We start from the raw sequence: 10,893 nt of genomic DNA on the forward strand, positions 1-10,893 counted from the left end.
GAACACAGTTGTTGTAAAGTATATTTGCTGTGAAGCGCTGGTCTACTGACGTCGTCTGTTTGATTCCTTCTATGAGCACAAGTGGGTCAGTAGCGCTCCAGCAACGTCTCTCAAACTCAAACACAAATCCTTGTTGGAGAAAATAAAGACGACGACTGTACCCCTGCTCGACCTCGACCTGACCCTGAGTCAGCATGTTTTTATATCATCAAATAACTGATTCAAACCAAACTGATCAGAAACACTTGAACAAACATCAGCGAGTTGAAGACTTCAGTGTCAAGTTGTTTTTCATGTTCGTGTCGTCACCAGTGACGCGACGCCCTGAATCACATGATTTCATCCATGTGACGTGTGTGACAGATTATTTCTCCAGAAAGAGAATAAATCATCTGTGGACGACGAGGCTGTTTGTCTCAGTTTGTGTGGTTCAGTTTGTGTGGCTCAGTTTGTGTGACGCTGTTTCTCTGGGACTTTGTGTGAGTTCAACCTTCGTCTCCGCAGAGTGAAAGACGAGAGTTTCAGAGCCGACGGGGCAGAGTCGGAACGACAACATCGAACAGCTGCTGATGGTTTCTTCTTCACAAACCTTCAGTCTGACGAGCGTTTTCTAGATCTGACTTTTTTAAATGACATTTTATTATTTCAACATGATTTTGAAACATTTTGATAATTTTAATCTCTGTTGACTTTTGATTCTTTGTGAATTCGATGTGAAAATTGAGGAGAAACATGAGAAACATCTACAAACGTCAGCAGGTGAATTTATTATTTACACGTTGATTTTTCTTTCAGAGATAAATAATTTTTTAGGATTTAAATTCTCAGATTTCACAGGTGAAGCTGTGAGTTTGTTCTGTGACACATTGAATAAACAAAATACAGGATTTTATTAAATGTTGTTAAAATCCGACTGTTTAGTTTTTCTGAGTTTAAACAGTTCAGGTTTTTAGACGTCAGTGAGATTTTCATGTCAGAGCTCAAATAATTGTTAAACAAGTTTAATGTTGTAAAAGGTTAGTTTTAAAGTTTTAATATTTGAGATTTAAATATTTAAACATTTACAGTTTTATCATTTTAAAGATTTAAAGTTTTATTGTTTTAAAAGAGTCAGTTAGTAACTAAAAGATTCGTCATCTGAATCTAAACTTGAAGAAGATAAATGTTGTTGGATCAGAATCAGAAATAAAACATGAGACTCAAAATGTAAAATATGGAACATTCATTTAATATCAAGTGTATTAAGTTACAATTTTCGATTTAATAATTTTACTTTATTTTAAAAGTGAAGCTTCATAATTGAATTCATAATTATATCTGTGTGCAGTGTGTTAAATATTATATTATATTATGATACATTGTGAATAATTGAATGTGTAAATAGCCTTGTAATGTTATTCAATTCTTCTTATTATTGTTACTATTATTATTATTATTATATGTAAGTATGTTCAAATAATATAATAATATAATTAAAAACGTTAAATTAAAGTAAATACGATTTTGAATAAAAACCATAAAATACAATTTCCACAAAATTAAACAGTTTAAAATGTTTATATACTTTAGTTCCTGTTGTGTTGATTCATCTATCAGATAATTAAATGTTTTATATAATGTTCAACATCATGTTGAATCAAATATAAAAGTTCTGCTGAAACTGAACATGTATTTATTCTGCTGGTCCAGAACCAGAACCAGGACCTGGGTTCATGTTGGTCAATGGTCAAAGTGTTGACTCAGCTTTATTTAAATTTGACCTTTTAACAGCAGCTGGATGAAAGTGAGTCTGATGTGTGAGTGTGAACATGAGAAAGTTTCCTCCTTCTCTCCCTGAACGTCTGTTCTCTGTGACTCTGCTGAGTGGGTTCCATCTCCTGTGAGAAGAACTGACTGAGAGTCAGCTTCAACTGTCACAACCAGCTGCAGCTGAAGACTGAAGCTGAACTGAGATCAGTTCAAAATACTCTGAAGTTATTAAAAACCAGAGTTTATCTCCAATATTCAGCAGGAAACTGTTAAAACATGAAGAGTTCTGAACAGTTTGGTGGATTTGTTACAGCTGCAGCTCTTCAGGGTCAGGAAGCAGAGGATCATGGGTAATCTCCAGAGGGACGACTCAGTCAAGAGATTGATAAACTTTGTTTTTACATGAAAACACTTCATCAGACACAGAGTTATCACCTTGTGTGGCTGCAGGGGGCGCTGTTGCTCAGTAACTGTTACAGTGTTCATTCAAATATCAGTGTGTGTGCGTGTGTGTGCGTGTGTGCGTGTGTGCTGCGTTCACTAACAAACTAAGACGTCAGTGAATTTAAATAAAACGTTTTTTCAGACAGACTGAGCAGGACGCTGTCGGATGAGAGGACGAAGGAGACGAAGGAGACGAAGGAGACGATGCAGACGTTGAGCGATAACGTCTCTTCCCACCATCACTTCGTCCTCGGAGGCTTCAATGACCTCGGGGCGCTGAGGCCCGTCCTCTTCCTCCCTTTCTTCGTCATGTTGGTCGTGTCGCTGGTGGCGAACTCTCTGCTGCTGTACGTCATCATGTCCCAGAAGAGCCTCCACTCCCCGATGTACCTCCTCATCGCCGCCATGGCGTGCGTGGACCTGGGCCTCCCGCTGTTCTTTGTCCCCAACATGCTGCTGAACTTCCTGTTTGACTGGCGGGGGATCTCTCTGATTGGCTGTCTGGTCCAGATGTTCTCCGTCCACTTCCTCGGAGCTCTTCAGTCCACTCTGCTGCTCTGCATGGCGGTGGACCGATACTTTGCCATTTGCACGCCGCTCTACTACCACAAACGAACGTCTGTACCCAGGTTTCTGTGTTTTGTAATTCCTCTCGTGGTCAGAAACGTGCTCATGGTGTCGCTGGTCGTGATTCTGGCGGGAAACTTGTCCTTCTGCCTCAGTAACGTGATCGGTCACTGTTTCTGCGAGCACATGGCGCTGGTGGAGTTGGCGTGTGGCAACACGGCCGCCAACAGCATCGTGGGTTTGATCTCCGTGAGTCTGATTGCTGTGGTGGATTTCTTCTTCATCATCACCTCGTACGTGGTCATCTTCAGCTCCGTGATGCGTTCAGGGACATCAGGCGTTAAAGCTCTTCACACGTGTGTCACTCACATCGTGGTCATGGCCGTCAGCCTGACCATCGTCCTCACGGCCTTCCTGTCGTATCGCATCAGGAACAGTCTCCCTGCGTCAGTTCGCAACTTCTTGAGCGTCATGTATCTGCTCTTTCCGAGCTGCTTCAACCCGATCATCTACGGCGTCAGAACCTCGGAGATACGACGTCACATCGTCAACATGCTAACACTCCGTCGCTGCGTCGCAGATCTCAGCTAAAGTTTTTATATTTTATTAAAAATTAAAATCAAACATCAACTTCATACAATACAGAGATGAGTTTTATCTAAATGATAAAAAACATTTCAAATAAATTTGTTTTTAAATAGTTTCGTGCCAAAAACAACTATAAGGTTTACGACAAAAAACCCACAACATGAAATTCTCCTGTTTGTTCATGTTTTCAATTGATGGCAACATGTGTCCTGAGGGGGGCGCTACAGCTCAGTAAAAACAATAAACCATATAAATGTATATATGCATCTTGTTGAAAACATTTATTCTGTGTGTGTTTCTGTATTGTTTTCATGTCACATGTTCACAATTTGTATAGAAACATTTTAATATAGATATTTTCTACATGATCGTAAAATATGATCATAGAATAAAAATGTAAAAAAAGAACAATTGTATAATAATAAAAATAATAATAATGAAAACAAATAACATTACTTTAATTTAAAATCATATATTCATATCACCTGGCCCTGAACGCAGCGGCCAGGTGACTTCAAGTGTCAGTGGAATCAGATCCAAAGGTTGTTGTGCCCCCTGCTGGCAGAGAAGCAGATGTGCAAGGAAGCCGTGAACAGAGGAGGATGATAAAGATGACATCATCTTCATCACAGAGATTTAAATCATTAACAAGAGAAAAACAAACAGGAAGTGAACTGATGTGTTGTCAGTGTTTATCTGTTAAAGCGCCTGATTACAGCTGAGAGTCCCTGAACGCACCACAGACCCACAGCTCATAATTAATCCCACAATCCTCGGAGGGAAACCCGACGCTCTGATTGGGCCTCGGGGCCAATTATCACCGAGGAGCCGCAGCAACAGAAAGGATCATTAAATCACTGATTCAAACCAACGGATCCGGAACTGGGACAAACATCAGAGAGACCAGAACGACCTGAAATGACAGAAACATCTTTTAAATTTAAATAAAGTTACGAGTGAATAAATGACATCACAACATAATAACATTATAACGTAAACATGGACAAACGAGGCGTCAGGAGGAAACAGGAAATGGATTCAACTTGAATTTCTCCTCTCAAGTCTAATTTGGTTTTCTGGACCAATCGGTGCGCTGCTGTGTTCGGGGTCATTTCTCCTGTGGGACGTTCGGACTTCAGCTATAAGACGAGCGGAGGGGGGGGGGGGGGGGGTGAAGAGCCGGACGACAGCAGGTAAGAGCATTTTCACCGTGTTTGTTTCGTTTGTTTCCAATGAAAACTTTTTATCGTCTACATCAAAACTGAAAATATTTAATGATTCTATAGTAAATTATCTTCAGCTGTATTTCTGTTGTATATTTATTTTTTATTTTAATTTAAAAATCAACAAAAGTTTCTTTCATTTACTCAAACATCTGAAATTAGTTGAGTATTTAATATTTTGAGTTTTTGTTATGATGATACAATAATAATCATGATAATAAAGTTTATATAAAACAGTTACAAGCTGCTTTACGAGTTAAAAATAAATTAACAATTAAACAGTTTGAAGATCAAACAACATAAAAGCAGAAATATAAGAATAAAGTGTTTAAAAATGTGAAAAAGATTAAAAACTAAATATTCTGAAATTAGTAAAAAGTTAATCAGGATAAAAACATTTTTAAAATATGAATTTAGATTTACCTCAGAGATTATTCTGGGTTAAAAATGTTTCAAACACTAAAGACTCTTAAAAGAGGATAAAGATTTAAAGGTTGTTAAAGATGTTCAGTTTCTCTGTTGACCACAATGTTCATGTCTTTAAAAAGGATTTTAATGTTTCACTCTTTTCTTATCTGAATTTTGATTTTATCACATGTTCTTCATTAGTTCAGTATTTTCATGTGATGAGGAATCAAATCATTATTTCTGCGTTGTGACAAATATTTGAAGTACAATGTTTATAAACATGTTTTTATATTCTAATATTGACCTGATTTACGTTTCTATTTGAATGTGTAATGTTTTTTGTCATTAACAAAAAACAATATTTATTTTTCATGTTTTAATGTTTTGACTCAAAAATATTTTATAGATTTTAAACTTTTTTTTCTCTAAACAGAAATTATAATAAGTTATATTTACAAATTTATATAAATATATACAAAATATTTTATATACAGTGCCATGAAACCAAAATACGCGCACGCACACACACACACACACACACACACACACACACACACACAGGCTCACTTTTCTCTGTGTTGTTGTAAAAACTGGGGAAATAAAGCTGCTTGTTTGTTTCTGTTCATTTTGATTCACGTGAGAAAACAGTTTGTTTCTTTCATGTGTTTATGTTGTTGTTGCACAAACATAAAACATCGTTAGCTTTTCACACAGAAGTGATGAATCTTATTATATAAATATTATCTGTCAGTTTCAATACAATGAGTACAAACTGTAAAGCTTTGTTCTTCCTGCTCGTTAGTTTGCGTCAGTGTTGAATTCTCTCTGTCTAACCTGTCTCAGGTGAAGCTGCCGCCATGTTGGATTCATCACCGAGTTGGAACATCTCCCACAACACCTTCGTGCTCCGAGGTTTTCCAGAGCTGCAGCGACAGCGCCGCCTGCTGGCGCTGCCCTTCTTTGCCTCGTATGTGTCCGTGCTGCTGGGAAACTCTGTGCTGGTGCACGTGATCCGTCGCGTTGAGAGTCTGCACAGCCCCATGTACCTGCTCATCTGCACGCTCTGCGTGGTCGACATCCTGGTGGTGACCGCCATCATCCCCAACACGCTGCTCGGCCTCCTGTTTGACTGGAACGAGATCTCATTGGCCGGCTGCCTGACTCAGATGTTCTTCACTCACTTCCTGTCCTCGGTGGAGTCAACGCTGCTGCTGGCGATGGCGTTGGACCGTTACGTGGCCATCTGTCACCCGCTGCGCTACGCTGACATCATTGACTCCTCTATGTTCGTGCAGCTGCTGCTCTTCACTCTGGTCCGCAGCGGCTCCATCATGGCGACGCTGGTCGGTTTGGCAGGTTCACTGTGGTTCTGCGACTCCAACGTCATCCGGCACTGCTACTGCGACCACATGGCGCTGGTGAGTCTGGCGTGCGACAACACGCAGAAAAACAGCACAGTGGGCCTCGTCGTGATCGTTTGCTTTGCGGGCGTCGACATTTCGCTCATCATCCTCTCCTACATGAAGATCCTGAGCGTGGTCTTACGAGCGGCGGCGGCCGGTGAGGACCGCTGGAAGGCGTTTCACACCTGCGGCACTCACCTGATCGTCATGATGTGTTTCTACCTGGTGGGCAGCGTCACCTTCCTTTCTCACAACCTCAACATCCACGTTCCCACGGAGGTCAACACCTTCATGGGACTCGTGTACATTCTGTTCCCTGCCACCGTCAACCCCGTCATCTACGGCGTTCGGACTAAAGAAATACGAAAAGGGTTTTTAAGGATTTTTAAACTCAGAGAAAAGAAACTCACGGAAACTAAAGTTTTTCCTTCAGGACAAAGACACACGTGACGTAAAATGTTATCAATAAATGTTTTCACTTCTTCACTCAAAGTTTTTTAAAGGTTAATCACACATCAGTCATTTAAAGGAAACATGTTCTTTATGATCATGTGAAAGTTTGTTTTCTGACACGGTCACATGACGAAGAAACGCTTCAGCTGCGTCGTCTCAACCAATCATGACCTCAAACACATGGAATCTGTCCTGCAGGGGGCGACAGAGTCACGCAGCAGGTTCATCCTCGAGCAGAAAGTTAAGACGATCGATTGAGACTCGTTAAAACATTCAACTGTGGACGTTCATGTTCGTGACCCGGATCTCATCCGTCACAGAAAAATAAAAATATAAATATAATCTTTACTAAAAAATAGATTTCGGTTAAAACTCTTTAAGAATGATCCACCATGAAACGAAAGGTTTTACCCACAAACGTCTTTTTATTAAAGATGTACACAGCTGTCCTCTTGGCCCTTTCAAAATAAAAGCCAATGAAAATTATTTTAGAAATAATTACACTATTTTGTGAGTTTTGGATCTTTGTCCTGTGTTTGGGCCACACACACACACACACACACACACACACACACACACACACACACACACACACACACACACACAAAGGGACGTTTCACACGTTTTATTTTGAAGGTTCAAATATACTTCTGTTTTGTAAAATAAATGTTCAATAATATTTCTTCTCCAAAGGACCATTCTGTTTTTATCATCAATAAAACATCATTTTCCAAACCACGTATCAGTTCAATCCGACAGGTTGTCATGACAACTAGGACAGAAACAATGTTGTGAAAACGTTACAAATATCACGAGTTGACAAAAACATTCACAGTTTCTTTTAAATAAAGTTTTAACACGTTACGTCTTAAGTTCAAAAGTGTTTGGAGACTTTGTTAAATTAAAAACACCAGCAGCTTAACTTTGTCAAAATAAAATCCAGTTTAAATTGATTTAAATCTAAATTTAAAGAATAATTCAACAACATGAATCCAACAAATTTCAGAATAAAACACAGAGGTTTAAGGCCTCAGATAAACTGGATGTTTTCATGAACATTATGCTTCATTAGTGTAATTGTTCACGTACTCTCGTGTATTACTTGTGTTACTGGAGTATTCCACTAGAGGGCGCACCACAGACGTATTCAACCGAGGCACCATGAGGTCGCCATGATGCGTTCACAGTCAACTCAGGGACACGAGATTCCACCTGGAACATGAACGATTCATTTCATGACACGTAAGAGCAGTTGCTGAACGCAGCGTCTGAAACTGACAATGTTTTGGAAAATGATTGACATAAAAACATCAAAGCACATACACACCTTTGTTCCTTTAACCATCGTCAATAAAGTTTGATTATTCATAACATTAATAAATGAAGTTTCATGCAAAGGAGGCCTCCGCTTCCTGTCAGCTGATCGGATACTTCAAAGTCCTCTCAGCAAGTCGGGACGTCTCAGATGTCTCTGCCTCTGGAGGCTGACGTCCATGTTGTGGCTCGAAGTGGCGAATCGTCCCACGTCAACCAAAGACCCTCTGGTACGACACATCGAAACTAATCTGAACACAACGTTACTCCTGTTCGATCCCTAATGGAAACACGTAGAACAAAGTGAGGCATGCTACGAGCCGTCGTCACGACGACGACACTGCCGCGTCAACACATCAGCCCAGTAGTGGAGAGCTGCTCGTCTGAAAGCAGGACTGGTGTCTGTGGTATTCTAGCATTTTACACCCCGGCAGGACGCAGAGAAGACGAACATGAACGAGAACACAATAACACGCCACCGCCAGATGTTGACAGGGTCCAGACTGTTACAGCTAAACGTGACCTCCGGCAGCTCCAACTACCAACGGCAGCGACGCTGATGCTCCTCGTCTTTATCTGTCGTTGAGTTTGGGCGAGTCCACCGGCTCCTCGTCTTCGTCCTTATCGTTTTTTGGCCCAATCAGCCGCTGGCGGGCAAAGTCTTCGAAGATGATGTCATCATCACTGGGGGGTTGGGGGGTGGGGGGATTGAATGTTGATTGATTAAAAATAAGAAAAGAGACGAGTGAGAACAGGAATCACTGTGAATCTGAGGCTCCGCCCACCCTGATACGTTATAGGTAAAACTCATCACTGTTGCCATGGTTACGCCTGCTGCAGTTTCCAGCCTCTGAATCAGAGACTTGTGTAAACTGATCTCGTTTCAGTTTGAAAACTCTGGGTTTGTGTTTGAGTCTGAACAGAAACTGAGACGTTAGTAAACGATGACACGTTCTCTTCCTGATTGGTTCTCATCAGTCACATGACTCGACTACCAGCGGTGAACACAAAGCGTCGCTAACACTTCCTGTCAGTAACACTTCCTGTTTCTAACACTTCCTGTCAGTAACACTTCCTGTTTCTAACACTTCCTGTCAGTAACAGTTCCACCTCGTCGTCCCCGCTCTGACTCTTCACCATCACTGTTCCTCCTTCAGAGGAGTTTCTGTTACTAAGCAAGACAATCTACTTCCTGTTTACATCACATGACCAGTAACATGTGAATCTGTTCAAACCAGCGACTGGTTGATAAAAAATGTGTTTATGAACAGGAGACATCACATGTGATTCAGTTCTTGGCTCTGATTGGTTGTTGCTGTGCTCTGCTGATGCGTATTGGTCAGTGATGTCATGTTGGTGTGGAGGCAGATTTACGTGAGATGGACGTGGTCATGTGACTGATCTTAACACAAACATCATGAAGGTCAAAGGTCAGATTCACTGTGAAACTGGAGAAGTGTGGACGTGAACAGTCATGTGATTGTAACCTGAATGTTCGACAGGAAGTAGAGTCAACATGGGATCAGGTGACAAGTTATCGTCACATTCATCCTTCCTACTATTTTCTGTCACTAAGCAACCAACCACTATCTAACGCTCAACTTTCATTTGTTGTGATTTGAGTTCATGTTTGTTTGTTTCATCACTGAGTGAAGAGACTAAAGCCCAATTCATGCTTCTGCGTCAAAGCTACATCATAGCCTACGTGTAGACGTGTACCGTACGCAGAGCGCTGCATCGTACGCAGAGCGCTGCATCGTACGCAGAGCGCTGCATCGTACGCAGAGCGCTGCATCGTACGCAGAGCGCTGCATCGTACGCAGAGCCCTGCATGGTACGCAGAGCGCTGCATCGTACGCAGAGCGCTGCATCGTACGCAGAGCGCTGCATCGTACGCAGAGCGCTGCATCGTACGCAGAGCGCTGCATCGTACGCAGAGTGCTGCATCGTAGCCTACGTGTAGACGTGTACCGTACGCAGAGCGCTGCATCGTACGCAGAGCGCTGCATCGTACGCAGAGCGCTGCATCGTACGCAGAGCGCTGCATCGTACGCAGAGCGCTGCATCGTACGCAGAGCGCTGCATCGTACACAGAGCGCTGCATGGTACGCAGAGTGCTGCATCGTACGCAGAGCGCTACACGGCAGGCAGAGCGCTGCATCGTACGCAGAGCGCTGCATCGTACGCAGAGCGCTGCATCGTACGCAGAGCGCTGCATCGTACGCAGAGCGCTGCATCGTACGCAGAGCGCTGCATCGTACGCAGAGCGCTGCATCGTACGCAGAGCCCTGCATGGTACGCAGAGCGCTGCATCGTACGCAGAGCGCTGCATCGTACGCAGAGCGCTGCATCGTACGCAGAGCGCTGCATCGTACGCAGAGTGCTGCATCGTAGCCTACGTGTAGACGTGTACCGTACGCAGAGCGCTGCATCGTACGCAGAGCGCTGCATCGTACGCAGAGCGCTGCATCGTACGCAGAGCGCTGCATCGTACGCAGAGCGCTGCATCGTACACAGAGCGCTGCATGGTACGCAGAGTGCTGCATCGTACGCAGAGCGCTACACGGCAGGCAGAGCGCTGCATCGTACGCAGAGCGCTGCATCGTACGCAGAGCGCTGCATCGTACGCAGAGCGCTGCATCGTACGCAGAGCGCTGCATCGTACGCAGAGCGCTACACGGCAGGCAGAGCGCTGCATCGTACGCAGAGCGCTGCATCGTACGCAGAGCGCTGCATCGTACGCA

General features: G+C 42.7%; 3 protein-coding genes across 5 annotated transcripts in view; 2 read left to right on the forward strand and 1 right to left on the reverse strand.

The window, feature by feature from the left end:
- The first annotated feature begins 2,397 nt into the window (after positions 1-2,397).
- On the forward strand, positions 2,398-3,351 carry LOC117773057 (olfactory receptor 52K1-like). The gene has a single exon (XM_034604751.1). The coding sequence runs from the start codon at positions 2,398-2,400 to the stop codon at positions 3,349-3,351; it is 954 nt and encodes a 317-aa protein (XP_034460642.1).
- A 1,118-nt stretch (positions 3,352-4,469) lies between these two features.
- arrb1 (arrestin, beta 1) overlaps positions 4,470-10,893 on the reverse strand; it is a 22,927-nt gene continuing 16,503 nt past the window's right edge. For 2 of the 3 annotated variants that reach the window (XR_004615784.1, XR_004615785.1), the window contains 2 exons: positions 7,975-8,833; positions 4,470-4,481 (listed from right to left, as the gene is read on the reverse strand). Coding sequence is in view for 1 of the 3 variants with exons in the window: in XM_034603631.1 (XP_034459522.1) it covers positions 8,722-8,833 (112 nt within the window). In the remaining 2 variants the exon portion in view is untranslated. Of the gene's footprint in view, positions 4,482-7,880; positions 8,834-10,893 lie in introns of those variants that run through there. The other variant, XM_034603631.1, reaches the window with a different exon arrangement.
- Positions 5,834-6,857, forward strand: LOC117772475 (olfactory receptor 51E2-like). Its single transcript, XM_034603644.1, has one exon. The coding sequence runs from the start codon at positions 5,837-5,839 to the stop codon at positions 6,830-6,832; it is 996 nt and encodes a 331-aa protein (XP_034459535.1). The 5' UTR covers positions 5,834-5,836; the 3' UTR covers positions 6,833-6,857.

This window comes from Hippoglossus hippoglossus, chromosome 13, assembly GCF_009819705.1.
Source record: "Hippoglossus hippoglossus isolate fHipHip1 chromosome 13, fHipHip1.pri, whole genome shotgun sequence".
In the NCBI taxonomy this organism is placed as follows: Eukaryota; Metazoa; Chordata; class Actinopteri; order Pleuronectiformes; family Pleuronectidae; genus Hippoglossus; species Hippoglossus hippoglossus.

Bases quoted from the DNA above. Each gene is read 5' to 3' on its own strand.
- LOC117773057 (XM_034604751.1), top strand. From the start codon at position 2,398: ATGCAGACGTTGAGCGATAACGTCTCTTCCCACCATCACTTCGTCCTC.
- LOC117772475 (XM_034603644.1), top strand. From the start codon at position 5,837: ATGTTGGATTCATCACCGAGTTGGAACATCTCCCACAACACCTTCGTG.